Source organism: Salvelinus alpinus, chromosome 9 (assembly GCF_045679555.1).
Source record: "Salvelinus alpinus chromosome 9, SLU_Salpinus.1, whole genome shotgun sequence".
NCBI lineage: Eukaryota > Metazoa > Chordata > Actinopteri > Salmoniformes > Salmonidae > Salvelinus > Salvelinus alpinus.
Window position 1 is genome coordinate 79914891 of NC_092094.1, and position 16839 is coordinate 79931729.

The 16839-nt window shown below is 45.4% G+C and overlaps 1 protein-coding gene across 3 annotated transcripts in view; it reads left to right on the plus strand.

The window, feature by feature from the left end:
- Positions 1–16839, plus strand: part of LOC139530699 (ral GTPase-activating protein subunit alpha-2-like) — a 198571-nt gene that overhangs the window by 111493 nt on the left and 70239 nt on the right. For 2 of the 3 annotated variants that reach the window (XM_071327329.1, XM_071327331.1), the window contains exons 16-23: positions 1750–1923; positions 4284–4433; positions 8218–8340; positions 8816–8901; positions 9035–9296; positions 10735–10928; positions 11059–11157; positions 11278–11433. In XM_071327329.1, coding sequence (XP_071183430.1) covers positions 1750–1923; positions 4284–4433; positions 8218–8340; positions 8816–8901; positions 9035–9296; positions 10735–10928; positions 11059–11157; positions 11278–11433 — 1244 coding nt within the window. The remainder of the gene's footprint in view (positions 1–1749; positions 1924–4283; positions 4434–8217; positions 8341–8815; positions 8902–9034; positions 9297–10734; positions 10929–11058; positions 11158–11277; positions 11434–16839) is intronic. The other variant, XM_071327330.1, reaches the window with a different exon arrangement.

Here is a 16839-nt window from a genome sequence, read left to right on the forward strand (position 1 = left end):
CTGCGTGAATGTGCCTTAGGCATGCTGCAAGGAGGCATGAGGACTGCAGATGTGGCCAGGGCAATAAATTGCAATGTCCATACTGGGAGACGCCTAAGACAGCGTTACAGGGAGACAGGATGGACAGCTGATCGTCCTCGCAGTGGCAGACCACGTGTAACAACACCTGCACAGGATCGGTACATCCGAACATCACACCTGCGGGACAGGTACAGGATGGCAACATCAACTGCCCGAGTTACACCAGGAACGCACAATCCCTCCATCAGTGCTCACACGGTCCGCAATAGGCTGAGAGAGGCTGGACTGAGGGCTTGTAGGCCTGTTGTAAGGCAGGTCCTCACCAGACATCACCGGCAACAACGTCGCCTATGGGCACCAACCCACCATCGCTGGACCAGACAGGACTGGCAAAAAGTCCTCTTCACTGATGAGTCGCGGTTTTGTCTCACCAGGGGTGATGGTCGGATTCGCGTTTATGGTCGAAGGAATGAGCGTTACACCGAGGTCTGTACTCTAGAGCGGGATCGATTTGGAGGTGGAGGGTCCGTCATGGTCTGGGGCAGTGTGTCACAGCACCATTGGACTGAGCTTGTTGTCATTGCAGGCAATCTCAACGCTGTGCGTTACAGGGAAGACATCCTCCTCCTTCATGTTGTACCCTTCCTGCAGGCTCATCCTGACATGACCCTCCAGCATGCCAATGCCACCAGCCATACTGTTCGTTCTGTGTGATTTCCTGCAAGACAGGAATGTCATTGTTCTGCCATGGCCAGCGAAGAGCCCGGATCTCAATCCCATTGAGCATGTCTGGGACCTGTTGGATCGGAGGGTGAGGGCTCCCAGAAATGTCTGGGAACTTGCAGGTGCCTTGGTGGAAGAGTGGGGTAACATCTCACAACAAGAACTGGCAAATCTGGTGCAGTCCATGAGAAGGCGATGCACTGCAGTACGTAATGCAGCTGGTGGCCACACCAGATACTGACTGTTACTTTTGATTCTGACCCCCCCCCCCCCCCCTTTTGTTCATGGACACATTTTTCCATTTATGTTAGTCACATGTCTGTGGAACTTGTTCAGTTTATGTCTCAGTTGTTGAATCTTGTTATGTTCATACAAATATTTACACATGTTAAGTTTGCTGAAAATAAACGCAGTTGACAGTGAGAGGACGTTTCTTTTTTGCTGAGTTTCGCTAGCACCAATACAACCAGCCTGAAAACCATGACCAGTAGAAACTGCAGTCATTTTCATTATTCTTAGCAATGATTTAGGAATCCTTGTGAGTAAGTATTATCTCGATTGCCACTTGTTGTTCGCCTATTGAAATTGAACTTCAGTTTGCCTTCAAATAAAAGTGTCATTGACAATGATGCAAATGAATACAAATAGTTGAATTATGCTGAAGGCTAACTGAAAATAAACGCAGTTGACAGTGAGAGGACGTTTCTTTTTTTGTTGAGTTTAGCTAGAATTCATACCGGCCCAATAAAGGCTGTATCTCAATTTGTCTAGTGCTCCTAGATGTTATGTGGTGCTCCTAACTTGTTTAAGTTGGAAGCACCAACGCTACCAACACACTTTTTTAAATTGAGATCCCTGGATGGATGGAGGGATGAAGGGATTGAGGGGGATGATGCTGTGTAAGCCTCAGAGAATAGAGCAACAATGGTCGAAAGATTCAGTTTCTCTTTTTGCTTCTGTATTTATATTATTTGCGTGTGTCTGTCTGTCTCGTCTGTGTCTCAGGGGTGATCCAGGACTCCCAGAAGGCAGCAGCGGTGGCCAGGTCCTTCTCTTTGAGCTGGAGGAACCAGGGAGACCAGCAGGGGGTCCAGGAGCCCATGAGGTTCCGCAGCGCTACCACCTCAGGGGCCCCCGGCGTGGAGAAGGCACGCAACAACGTACGACAGAAAGCCACAGGTGAACATACACACACATGCTACTGTAATGAAGTCATATTTGACAAGTGCCAGATCTCAGAGTCCCTCTATGGCACTACAGTGTAGACCAGACTTTCCATAGACTCAACAGTGAGTGAGTGTATATAAAAGCAGGGCATGTGTACGTTAGCCCAGGTGCTGGTGAAGGGCTCAGCTCTAAGCACAAAGCGACAGCAGATGGTCTCAGATTTTTGGTCAGATGTCATTGGCCAAAGTCAACATGTTTCTGTGTCAGTTCTCCGGCTCACACACACTCCCCTGGTGACATGTTGGAGATGAACATTGTTACTTCATTGTTCAGATAAAGTGAACAACATCCACTTGACTGATGGAGACGTCTCAGTCTAATGATCAGTTGAGCTCTCAGGCGATCCAGAGCAGAGATGAGCTGTCTCTAAACTAGCTAATCCCTAACGGAAGGGGATGAAAGAGTGACACGCCTTGCTTGTTTCCTCACCCTCCTCCTTTCTCCTCGCTCTCGCTCTCTCTCGCTCTCGCTCTCGCTCTCTCTCTCGCTCTCTCTCTCGCTCTCTCTCTCGCTCTCTCTCTCGCTCTCTCTCTCTGTCTGTCTCTCTGTCTGTGTGTGTAATGACTGATAGCATCTCTGCTCGCTGAAGAGCTTGTTGAGCCTGGACCAGATGTAGTTGGGCCTGAAGGAGGACTCTTAAATGTGTGTGTGTGCATGCAGACAGACAGAGACCGACATGAAACGCCACCGCCTTAAATTCTTCCTTTTCTCTCGTCTAATTGGATTTCTCCCACATTGATCATCAAACATCCCGATATCCCTCCTCCTTCTCCTTGAGAGAGGGCCCACACATCAATCCGTGGACGTTTTTGATAGTTTCATTAAGAGTGTAATTAATGCTCATTAATATGCATAAAACGGGTAACAGTAGCGGTCTGTAGTGGAGACGATGCTATCTCCAAATGAAAGCGACTAATTAAAGTGTGGTGTAGGCAGAGATTAGAATCCTCTTTCTCTTGCAATGCTCCTCTCTCTTTTATATTAGGTCTGAAGTGCTGTCCACACACACTTCCCCAACGCCTTATCTTTGAAAACTGAAAATGTGTGTAATCTCATTTATGCCAATACGTACTTGGCAATGTTTTTCTGATGAGTATTTCCTGCGACATGGTGTTGAAATTACTGGGAGCTAATAATAAATATGGTCATATTGTCCTGTTGACTGACTACAGATGTATGATCTTAGTTTGAGCCAGGTTGCTACAGCAGGAAAATAGTCCCGCAGTGACAGGAAATGTGGATTATAGTACATTTACATTTTTGTAGGGGTTGATCAATTTTTCGTAAGGGAAAATCAAGTCTGAAATTGCAAAGTGGAAATGTACAAACTTCAGAAACCTTTTTAAACCTCAATTACACGACACATTTCAAATGTCCTGCATTGCAGGAAGGTTCTCCTGCAACAGGGTGATCAAATGAATATCCTAGGTCTACTCATTTCAAACCAGTACCTTATTCTTATTATGGAAATAATGTACTGGAATGCAATATGTGCGACACATGAATTGTATCACTGTAAAAACTTGCGCGTCCCAGCCCTTTCCAGCTGCCTTTTGCTTTTCTATTTGTTAGTGTATTTTTAGGAGATAACATTACAAAGTTGTGTGTGGATGGAAATAAGTCGTCTTTACTGTGATGCACTCAAAGCCAGTTGTATTTGTCCTCTTCTGTCATGTGCATAGAGAACGAATTAATCTGGGCTTCAAATAAAATCAACGCGTTGCATAAATGACGTCTCTCAAATGTAGACGGGTTCATAACAAAAAAAAAATGTTTTAGAATATGCAACAACAAATCTGGTAGAGCAGTGTCTTTGTTTAGGTGAAGAGCCCTCAAGTGTCAAATGAACATGAGATCCAGCCTCGGGGTTTAGGCTTTAATATATTCTATTTATCTTCTCTTTACACTGAAGTCTCAGTTATTAGTTCTTAATTTCCTGTCTCAGTAATTTCACTCTGCCTGTTTGTTTCACTCTTAATGCCTTCGGGCTGAAGTTGGAGTCGCACAAAAACAAAACGCTCTTCTTACATGTTTCGAGCAAATTGACATGAATGACAATTCAAGTAACACCTGCAGATCTCCAATTAGGACTCAACCCTTAGTGGATTTTGTCTTCTTTGGTCATATTTTTCTGCACTATTTCTTCCCCTCTTACAATTTTTATGCAAAGTGTTAAATGTATTTGCCAGTGGTGTACTTCTGCCATTCTGCTCTATATGATCTTATTGACTTCTCTCCCCTTCTCTCTTCCTCTTATTTTTCCTCCTTCCCTCTCTTTCTCTCTCTCTCTCTCTCTATCTCTCTGATGGAAGCTAAGCGAAGCCAGTCTATCAGCAGCTGTGTCCATCTTTACGAGGCTCTGCCCGCTACTAAAAGCGTTCCTATGCTGCTTCACACTGTGAGCTCTTTCTTGCCTGGTCTCTCCTCCTCTTCTGGTAACTCTTGCTCTCACAGGCTTTCAGGTAAAGTGTTTCTGAGAGCTGTCTGTGTGGTGTCCTCCCTCCTTCGCCCTGTCTGTCTCTTCCGTCTGTCTGTCACTACTCTTATCTCCCGTCTCCTATTCTCCTGTCAGTCCCTCACTGTTTTATTAACACTCAGTGAAGTGGAAACGCTTGTTTCTCACGGCTACTTACTGTCGTTTTGGATTGAAAGTAAAAAAGGACAATTGTCTGAGAATTCTATACTAATCTGTTCTAATGGTTATTACTGCATGTTCCTATTCCATCTCACTGTGGCTAAAACAATGGAACCATTTTATCATTTTAAAGGTGCTACACAAGATTTTCTAGAATTTTTGGATTGTAATTTCAGAAAATGTCCATAATATATCTGGCACTAATAGTAGAATGATAGTGTTTCACAGTATTACTTACCCACCAGTGTTGTGATTGGCTAAGATATTCGCCTATTGATTTCTCCCACCGGAGCGTCATCTGTTGTCAAACTGGGAAGGCTGTTTTTGGCTATGTTATCTAAACTTTGGCTGACTTTGGCTATGTTATCTAAAAGTACAGTATGTGTACAACTGCTCGTCAGACATCTCATTACAAAATAATGGGCATTATTGTTGGAGTTGGTCCCCCTTCGCTGCTATAACAGCCTCCACTCTTCTGGGAAGGCTTTCGACTAGATGTTGGAACATTGCTGCGGGGACTTGCTTCCATTCAGCCACAAGAGTGTTAGTGAGGTCGGGCACTGATGTTGGGCGATTAGGCCTGCCTCACAGTCTGCGTTCCAATTCATCCCAAAGGTGTTCGATTGGGTTGAGGTCAGGGCTCTGTGTAGGCCAGTCAAGTTCTTCCACACCGATCTCAACAAACCATTTCTGTATGGACCTTGCTTTGTGCACGGGGGCATCGTCATGCTGAAACAACAGGAAAGGGCCTTCCTCAAACTGTTGCCACAAAGTTGGAAGCACAGAATCGTCTAGAATGTCATTGTATGATGTAGCGTAAAGATTTCCCTTCACTGGAACTAAGGGGCCTGGCCCAAACCATGAAAAACAGCCCCAGACCACTATTTCTCTTCCACCCAACTTTACAGTTGGCACTATGCATTGGGGCAGGTAGCGTTCGCCTGGCATCCACCAAATCCAGATTTGTCCGTCAGACTGCCAGATGGTGAAGCGGGATTCATCACTCCAAAGAATGCGTTTCCACTGCTCCAGAGTTCAATGACTGCGAGCTTTACACCACTCCAGCCGACACTTGGAATTGTGCATGATGATCTTAGGCTTGTGTGTGGCTACTCGGCCATGGAAACCAGAGGCAGTTTGGAACTCTGTAGTGAGTAATGGAGCACAGGCAAAAAAAATTACGCGCTTCAGCACTCAGCATCCCGTTCTGTGAGCTTGTGTGACCTACCACTTCGCAGCTGAGTTGTTGTTGCTCCTAGACGTTTTCACTTCACAATAACAGCTCTTACAGTTGAAGGGGCAGCTCTAGCAGGGCAGACATTTAACAAAATGACTTGCATCCTATAACGGTGCCACGTTGAAAGTCACTGAGCTCTTCAGTAAAGCCATTGTACTGCCAATGTTTGTCTATGGCGATTGCATGGCTGTGTGCTCGATTTTACACACCTGTCAGCAACGGGTGTGGCTGAAATAGCAGAATCCACAAATTTGAAGGGGTGTCCACATACTTTTGTGTGTATATATATATAGTGTAGCGGAAATAGCTAATTTCCTGGTTGCTAAAATTCTACTGTTCGCTCTATTTCAGTTTTTATGAGAGAAAAACAAAGCACTGAAGAGTGTAGGGAATCATTGTAATATCTAAACTGAAAAAAATATCATTTTTACAGGTGTTTGAAGCTGGTGGACCAAAACCGAAAGTAACTTTCATTTTGGTCCACCAGCTTGAAACGGCTGTAAAAACGATATTTCACAGCGATTTTGATGGTGCAATGATTCCCTACACTATTCAGTGCTTGTTTTCTCAGATAACTTCTTAGGGCTGCAATCCCGTTAACGGGATCGATATGACAACAGCCAGTGAAAAGTGCTGGGCACCAAATTCAAACAACAGAAATCTCATAATTAAAATTCCTCAAGCATACAAGTATTTCACACCATTTTAAAGATACTCTTCTTGTTAATCCCACCACAGTGTCCGATTTTCAAAAAGGCTTTACAGTAAAAGCACCACAAACGATTGTTAGGTCACCGCAAAATCACAGAAAAACACAGCCATTTTTCCAGCCAAAGACAGGAGTCACAAAAAGCAGAAATAGAGATAAAATTAATCACTAACCTTTGATGATCTTCAACAGATGACACTCATAGGACTTCATGTTACACAATACATATATGCTTTGTTCAATAAAGTTCATATTTATATCCAAAAACCTCAGTTTACATTGGTGCCATGTTCAGAAATGCCTCCAAAATATCCGGAGAAATTGCAGAGAGCCACATCAAATAACAGAAATACTCATCATAAACTTTGATGAAAGATGCATGTTTTACATAGAATTAAAGATAAACTCGTTCTTAATGCAACCGCTGTGTCAGATTTCAAAAAAGCTTTACGGCAAAAGCACAATATTCAATAATCTGAGAACAGCGTTCAGCCACTAAAGGAAGCCATACAGTTACCCGCCAAATTGTGGAGTCAACAAAAGTCATAAATAGCATTATAAATCTTCACTAACCTTTGCTGATCTTCGTCGGAATGCACTCCCAGGACTCCCACAAGAAATGTTCGTTTTGTTCGGTAATGTCCATCATTTATGTCCAAATAGCTACTTTTGTTAGCGTGTTTGGTAAACAAATCCAAAGTCACGAAGCGCGTTCACTAAAAGCAGACGAAATGTCAAAAAGTTCCGTAACAGTCAGTAGAAACATGTCAAACGGTGTATTGAATCAATCTTTAGGATGTTTTTAACATAAATCTTCAATAATGTTCCTACCGGAGAATTCCATTGTCTTCAGAAGTGCGATGGAACAGAGCTCCCTCATGTGAACGCGCATGGTCAGCTCATGGACCTTGCTCATTCCCGTCTCCTTCGGCCCCACTTCACAGTAGAAACATCAGACAAGGTTCTACAGACTGTTGACATCTAGTGGAAGCCGTAGTAAGTGCAAACTGACCCATATCCCACTGTGTATTCGATAGGCGATGAGTTGAAAACCTACAAACCTCAGATTTCCCACTTCCTGGTTGGATTTTTTTCTCAGGTTTTTGCATGCCATATGAGTTCTGTTATACTCACAGACATCATTCAAACAGTTTTAGAAACTTCAGAGTGTTTTCTATCAAATACTATAATAATATGCATATATTAGCAACTGGGACTGAGGAGCAGGCAGTTTACTCTGGGCACCTTTTCATCCAAGCTACTCAATACTGCCCCTGCAGCCATAAGAAGATAAACTGAAATTGAGCGAACAGTGTAGAATTTTAGCAACCAGGACATGACAGAGCGATATTCAGTAGATAACACAAACACAAAGTCAGAACCATTTTCCCGGTTTGACAGCAGATGTCGCTCCGTCGGGTGAAATCAATAGCCGAATATCACAGCCAATCACAACACTGGTGGGTAAGAAATACTGTGAAACACTATCATTCCACTATTAGTGCCAGATATATTATAGACGTTTTCCGAAAAATCCTATGTGTCTCACCTTGAAGTTGCCGGAATTCTGTGTGGTAGAGCATGTGTAGTGTGCCGGATATGAGATGCCTGATGCATTGCTCTTAACCCTCTGTCCTCTCCTGGCTCCCTGGTCGTGGTGCTCAGATGTGGAGGAGGGCCAGCTGTCTGAGTGTGGGGGAGACGGGGAGCTGGAGGCTGGAGACAGCCCTCTACCACGCAGCAGCAGCACCTCCGACATCACACAGCAACTGACTGACACCTTCCCAGGTAGGGATACACCAATGAGTGCGCGAACACACACAGCGTGAGGGCGTGTTCTAACGTAGGCCATTTTTGCTGCCCTCTAGTGGAAGTATCTATACTGCTGCTAACAATGTGTCCATCTATACAGTGATGTGCTTTGAAGCCTACAGGCTACAACAGTGGTTCCCAACCAGGGGTACTAGGACCCCTGGGGGTACTTGGTCTATCCACAGGGGGTACTTGAGAAGACTGATGAGAACATAGGTCTGCTGATTAAATGTACATGAGGGGGTACTTAAGGGGTACTCCGGGCAGAGCTAAATTCAGTTGGTGGTACAGTAACCGAAAAAAGGTTGGAACCACTGGGCTACAACTCATTCTGATCATGCATCTAGAGGATGCAGGGATGAGACTAGAACAGTATTTATGACCAGGGGCTGTCTGCTGTGGGGGGGCTGTGTGTGTGTCCAGTGTGATTAACAGTCACTGTGACCTCCAGGCCACAAGAGGGAGTACTCCCCCAACAACTCCTGTGGCTCCGATGGCAGGGCGTCGGAAGCGAGGACAGACGGCGACCCGCCAGTGGTGAGAAACACACACCTGACGCAAAATCTGTGACCATCTTACTTTGTTTGGTTATTTCAGCAGGGCATCTGTTGCGGTCTGATAGAGGCATCTCTGGAACAACCACTGATGACTTATTCCTCTGTGCTCCCAGATTCTGATCCGGAGGAGCAGCAGTCCGGCCGAGCTGGACTACTCTGTAGAGGGACACAACTATGCAAGGCCCACGCTCCAGGAAAAAAGTGTGAGTGTGAGCAGCGAGACGTCCAACGGCTACTTGAACGACGCTGACGGCAGCCTGCTGGCCTGGCAGGCCTTTGAGGAGGAGGCAGACACTCAGTCAGCCCAGATAGATGTCACAGCAGACACAGGGAGCCAGAGGAACCTGCTGCTCAGCCACAATGAGGCCCTGGCAGGTACTGGACTGGACTGGGGTGGGGGGTGGGGTGTCTGGGTAAGGTTTCTGGGGGGACTGATTTTGGTAACCGAGGCTAGGAGGGCATTGGTTTATATGGGATAAATACTGTAGCATATGGCCTTCAGGTTCAGTAGATTTGTATTCTGTGGGGTTTGTCAGGTTCAGGTGTTTGTCCGTGGGTCGTGTGGGGATTATTCTCAGAGCAGCCTGACCTTTCAGAGGATTAGCATAACCTTCATAGCCAGCCTCTGTCTACTCTACAGTATCTTCCCCTGCCCTGCCTGCCCTCCCTCACCCTGGCCTATGAAGCTCTAAAGAGAAAACACTCCCTCTCTCTCCACTTCTATCTAGCCTTGGACGTGTTCTGCTCAGGGGTCTTTACTCAGCAGGCAGCTGGGCCTTTTGTTTATTAAGCTGTCTTTGGTATTAGGTTAACGCGTTATGGCTATTGAGGGAGGACACATAAAGATGGATTGGTTACTACTGTTACATGTTTACTGGGCAATGTTAGGTAAGAGTCTCCTTGCTATTAAGAAATGTTAGGTGAGAGTCTCCTTGCTATTAAGAAATGTTAGGTACGTCTTTGGAAAGTATCCCGAAATATTATCGTGGTTCAGCGTAGGTGAATATTTGGAAAAAACAGCTGTGGCTAATAGCTGTCAATTCTTGTCAAATGAAAGAGTACCTCAGCTGTAACCCCTGACCCTTAGCGTAACCCCTGACCCTTAGTGTAACCCCTGACCCGACACCATCCCCACCTCGTCTGTGCTCTTACATTGATTCATTGTGAATTCACTGTCCTCTGTCATCTTGTGATTGTGCGCCGTCAAGCTCCACTGTCTTCTGGTTGTCGTCTTGTTTTCTTTCCTGAGTGTTTTCTCTCCCCACTCCGCACCCCTGTCCCACCACCAGCAGCACCCCTGTCCCACCACCAGCAGCACCCCTGTCCCACCACCAGCAGCACCCCTGTCCCACCACCAGCAGCACCCCTGTCCCACCACCAGCAGCACCCCTGTCCCACCACCAGCAGCACCCCTGTCCCACCACCAGCTTTGCTCGTGCACACTGAGTGCCGGGACTTCCCCCATCTGCTGGAGGACACCATACATCAGTCTGTGTTACACATGCCTCAGGACCAGGGTACTGCTACTGCCCCTACACACCCCCTTTCTAGCCTGAACAGCCCACCACCCTCTGTGTTGCGCTGTGTTAATCCTATAGCCACCCATCACGTGTGTTCAGCTGTGTGTGACTCTGGTGACTGGGAAAAATCAACCTCTGTGTTGAATCACCTGGGTCCGGGGTGTGGACAGGCCTAGAGTTCTAGTGTTATACTATAGAGTTTATACAGTAGTAAATCAGAGTTCTAGTGTTATACTATAGAGTTTATACAGTAGTAAATCAGAGTTCTCTCTCTGCTCTATCTGGTCTTGCAGACAGCCGTGAGTGTCTGACTGATGATGTCAGCATCATCGCAGGCGGGAGCCTGACCGGCTGGCACGCTGACTCCGCCTTTGTGCTCTGGAGAAGGATTCTGGGTATCCTGGGGGACGTCAACAGCATCCGCTGCCCCAGGATCCACGCCAAGATGTTCAGTTACCTCTACGACCTCTGGCACAAACTGGCTAAGGTAAGCACTGCCCAGCCTTCAAACACTCTTATCAGCCCTGATGACATGTCATGTACAGTAAATTTGTCTCAGTCAATATTTTGTTCTGTAGATTTTCAGTCTGGCTAATGCAGTACTGCCCTAATTGCAGATCCGGGACAACCTGGGCATCAGTGTGGATAACCAGTCATCTCCTCCCCGGCCTGTCTTCATCCCTCCTCTCAGAATGCTGGCCTCCTGGCTCTTCAAGGTGACTCAGCGGTTCAGAGGTCCACTGCCTCTACATGCATCACCTATCAAAGACATGCATGTGACTATAACCGTGTGACCTGGTCTCTCTCCCTCTGTCCTCCTCTCCCTTTTCCCCCAGGCCACCATGCTGCCTGCAGAGTTCAAGGCGGGTAAGCTGCAGGCCTATAAACTAATCTGTGAGATGATGACCAGGAACCAGGACGTGCTGCCCAACAGTGACTTCCTGGTCCATCTCTACCACGTCATGCACAAGGGCTTCACCAGCGTGGACCAGGTAATTTTCTGTTTTATCCTAAGCATGCTTTAACTAGCCAGTAGGAGGGGTTCATGTGAGACAGGTAAGGCCAAGAGGAAGCCTGACGAAGAGCCACAGTGGTTGAAACATTGCCTCTAAAACTCTGATAGCACCTAAACTGTGCTATCATTCTCCTGTGTTCATGTGCTTTTCTTGATGTAGATTCCAGTAACTAAGGCCAGAAGAGGGAGACACTGTCAAACACAAGAGAATGGGACTGCTCTTGCAGCCACCTGCCAATAAACTGTACAGCTGGGATCTGTTGCATTGTGGTTGTACTTCCACTCATAACCACTAGATGGGGCTATCATCAAAGGCATCTTAGCTTTTGTTCCATAGTCCTCTGGATAGAGGAGGAGAATGATGAGATGCTCGGTTGCCGGTACATAGCACATGTTTGTTGGCATGTCTTGTCATGTGTTGACATATGTCCTGCTGATTATGACATTGTGTATACCTAACCTTTACCGTTCTAACTTAATCTGGACTGGCTGAGGTAAATGTGAAGATAGTTGATGAAGCTGGTGAAGTATTATATTGTGTGTAGGTAAGGCTCACCTGGGTTCAGATCAGTGGAGTTAAGTGTTCTCTAGTCCTCTACTCAACTCTCAGCTGGATCTCTCTAGACCTCTCTCTCTGTCTCTTTGGGAGGACAGCCAACCGGTGGTGATTGTGATGGCTCACTGTTTTGGCATGTTGTCTCCTCTCAATTCAGCATGGTCCTCCTCTAGCTAGCCACTCCCTGCCTAGCTGGCTGGCTGCTCTTCACATTTGGCGGAGGTCCAGTCCAGCCTGCTGAGTGGGGATAAAACAGGAGCCCCCCCCACACACACACACAAAACAAAGACAGGCAAGGGAGAGAGAGAAAGAGATTGATGAGGAAAGGGGGGGAAACTGAATAAATTAGTTTGTTTTGTGCGTGTATGCTCTGCCCACGGGTTTATATTGCGCTTTGGCAGAGCGACAAGCTTATTAGAATGTTTTCCATGTCGTTAAATAATGTTTGAGCTCCTGCCGTCTATACGTGATTAATTAAGGATTGACGTCTGTTGCACTCCGTTGGAGTGACACGTTGGCTGGGGCTGAAGAGGACGGGGGGGGGGGGGGGGGGCTGAGGTCCTGGGGAACGCGCTGTGGAGAAATGAGGGGGCCGGTGTAGAGGGACAGCGTGGCATTCTCCTTTCCAGCTTTTGTTGTGCCTAAATATAATATGGGGCCTGGGCCGCCAGTGTTGAGCTGGCTGGGCGCTGGAGCGTGCTCAAATTGGCCAGAGAAAGAGTCCTAATGCCACACAATGGAGGGACAGCCCAGCCGCACGCCTGCTTTACATAAGAACGTGCCTCTTACTCCATCCCCCTCCCTCTATCCCAGGGATGTTAAACTCATTTTGTTTATTTCCTTGCCGTCACAATTTGCTGAAGATAGTCCTCTATCCGTCGTTTTTGGAATTGTCGATACTCCCTGTCGTCCCCGACTGTCTAGCTAAATTTGTATGATCATTAGGGAGCTGGACAAAGTCAAGAAACGGTATAAATATAGGTCCATTATCGCTACACAGTTTTGATATGGCTTTAGTCATTTTAAAATATATTGAGTTTCCCCCCCCCCCCCCGAAAACCACCAGATTGGACCCTTCCTGTGTATGTTGTACGTTTGACCCCTGCTCTATCCGCTCTATCCACCCTCCCTACAGTATCCCTCCAAATCTAATGTTCTTCTCTCTTTAGTCTACTCTGTCCCACTCCTACGCTCCCCACATATTTGTCCACATTTCTTTGTTTTTAATGGGCTGTCTAGTACTTTTTAAAGCACTGCACGTTTGCAAATATAACGTGGCAACGTTTTTCACTGAAAAGGAGGGGCTGTGAAGGAGTGTACACCTCCTGGCTGCCAAGGTCAATGGTATTGTCCAGGCTCTCTCGGTCTCAGTCCACTGAGCCTGCAGTGGCATGGCCACGAGACAATTGGCATGGCCTTGGGCCAATGGTAGTAATCTATTTTCTAAGAGTGCTGTATGTATGTACATCAGCCTAATGTGAGGGGTTGTTGTTTTTTGTGCATCAAAATGGGCCTTCTATGAACCGTGTGTTTTGTTTGCTGGGTGTGAGCCAGTCAGTAAACATCTCTCTCACACCTGCTCTCCCTATGCACAACCATAGGTTTTTCTAATCACCTCAACTTATCAGTGAAGAGAAAACAGGGATTGTTTCATCTGTGTAACGGAGGCCTGGGGAGAGGGAGGGAAAATGTGACGGTTGAGTTCTGTTGCGGTTCAAAACCTCAGCGGCTTCGTTGATGATTAAACCTTTCAAAAGGACCTCTACACCTTGACAGATTAACAGGAGGGGTCTATCTATTAGCCTGGACTGGGAAACCCCTATTTTACACACACTTTCTGTGATCACAACTTAAAGTAATGCTATGATTTCAGTCTCATACAATAATGACCAGTAAATTGTGAAATATTTCATTCCATTTGTACAGAGCCTTTAAAAAGTATTCACACCCCTTGACTTTTTACAAAAAGTGTGATTAAAATTGTGACAGTATTTTGTGTAGATCATTGACAAAAAAAAGAATGTCAAAGTGGAATAAAAATGCGAACATTTGTAAAACATATATAAAAAAAAATAAAAAAATAAAAAACTCTAATACAGTGGTTTTAGAAAGTATTCATACCCTTTGACTTATTCCTCATCTTGTTCTTACAGCCGGAATTGAAAAGTTGTGAAATTATTATTTTTTTCTCACCCATCTACCCATGACAAAATATAAAATATACTTTTTTTAATTTTTTTATAGAACATTTATTGAAAATGAAATTCAGAATTATTTCATTTACATAAGTATTTGCACACCTGAGTCAATACTTTGTAGAAGCATATTTTGCAGCAATTACAGCTGCAAGTCTTTCTGAGAGCTTTCCACACCTGGATTCTGCAACATTTGCCCATTAAAAAAAAAATATATAGATATATATATATATATATATATATTTAAAAATTCTTCAAGCTCTGTCAAACCATTTTCAGGTCTTGCCATAGATTTTGAAGCAGATTTAAGTACACACTGTAAGTTCAATTCAGGAACATTCACTATCTTCTTGGTAACCAACTCCAGTGTAGATTTGGCCTTGTGTTTTAGGTTAGTTTAGGTTACTGCTGAATTAAATTATCTCCCAGTGTCTGTTAGAAAGCAGACTGAACCAGGTTTTCCTCTAGGATTTTGCTTGTGCTTAGCTCCATTCCCTTTTTTTAAATTCTGAAAACGCCCAGTCCTTAACGACTACAAGCCTATCCATAACATGATGAAGCCACCACTATGCTTGAAAATATGGAGAGTGGTACTCAGTAATATGTTTGGGGCAAATCCAATACAACACTTTGTATTCAGGACAAAAAGTGAATTGCTTTGCCACATTTTTTGCAGTATTACTTTAGTGCCTTGTTGCAAACAAGATGCATGTTTTGGTATATTTTTATTCTTTACCAGCTTACTTCTTTTCACTCTGTAATTTAGGTTAGTATTGTGGAGTAACTAAACTCAGCAAGAAAAGAAACGTCCCTTTTTCAGGACCCTGTCTTTCAAAGATAATTCGTAAAAATCCAAATAACCTCACAGATCTTCATTGTAAAGGGTTTAAACACTGTTTCCCATGCTTGTTCAATGAACCATAAACAATTAATGAACATGCACTTGTGGAACGGTCGTTAAGACACTAACAGCTTACAGACGCTAGGCAATTAAGGTCACAGTTATGAAAACTTGCCCAGCGTCCCTGCTCATCTGCGTGAACGTGCCTTAGGCATGCTGCAAGGAGGCATGAGGACTGCAGATGTGGCCAGGGCAATAAATTGCAATGTCAGTACTGTGAGACGCCTAAGACAGCGCTACAGGGAGACAGGATGGACAGCTAATCGTCCTCGCAGTGGCAGACCACGTATAACAACACCTGCACAGGATTGGTACAGGATGGCAACAACAACTGTCCGAGTTACACCAGGAACGCACAATCCCTCCATCAGTGCTCAGACTTTCCACAATAGGCTGAGAGAGGCTGGACTGAGGACGTGTAGGCCTGTTGTAAGGCAGGTCTTCACCAGACATCACCGGCAACAACGTCACCTATGGGCACAAACCCACCGTCGCTGGACCAGACAGGACTGGCAAAATGTGCTCTTCACTGACGAGTTGCGGTTTTGTCTCACCAGGGGTGATGGTCGGATTCACGTTTATGGTCGAAGGAATGAGCGTTACACCGAGGTCTGTATTCTGGAGCGGGATCGATTTGGAGAGTGAAGGGTCCGTCATGGTCTGGGGCAGTGTGTCACAGCATCATTGGACTGAGCTTGTTGTCATTGCAGGCAATCTCAACGCTGTGCGTTACAGGGAAGACATCCTACTCCCTCATGTTGTACCCTTCCTTCAGGCACATCCTGACATGACCCTCCAGCATGCCAATGCCACCAGCCATACTGCTCGTTCTGTGTGTGATTTCCTGAAAGACAGGAATGTAATTCTTCTGCCATGGCAAGCGAAGAGCCGGGATCTCAATCCCATTGAGCATGTCTGGGACCTGTTGGATCGGAGGGTGAGGGCTCCCAGAAATGTCTGGGAACTTCCAGGTGCCTTGGTGGAAGAGTGGGGTAACATCTCACAACAAGAACTGGCACATCTGGTGCAGTCCATGAGGAGGAGATGCACTGCAGTACTTAATGCAGCTGGTGGCCACACCAGATGGTGAATTTTTGTCCCCCCTCTTTGTTCAGGGACACGTTATTCCATTTATGTTCGTCACGTGTCTGTGGAACTTGTTCAGTTTATGTCTCAGTTGTTGAATCTTATGTTCATACAAATATTTACACATGTTAAGTTTGCTGAAAATAAACGCAGTTGACAGTGAGAGGACGTTTCTTTTTTTTGCTGAGTTTACTATGTTGTTGATCCGTCCTCAGTTTTCTCCTATCGCAGCCATTAAACTCTGTAACTGTTTTAAAGTCACTATTGGCCTCATGGTGAAATCCCTGAGTGGTTTTCTTCCTCTCCAGCAACTGAGTTAGGAAGTACACCTGTATCTTTGTAGTGACTGGGTGTATTGATACACCATCCAAAGTGTAATTAATAACTTCACCATGCTCAAAAGGATATTCAATGTCTGTTTTTGTTTTTTTACTCATCTACCAATAGGTGCCCGTCCTTTGTAAGGCTTTGGAAAACCTCCCTGGTCTTTGTAGTTTAACCTGTGTTTGAAATTCACTACTCGACTGAGGAACCTTAGTGTGGGGTACAGAGACGAGGTAGTCATTCAAAAATCATGTTAAAGCTGCAGTATGTTACTTTTTGGGCCACCTAACCAAATTCACATAGAAATGTGAGGTATAGCCT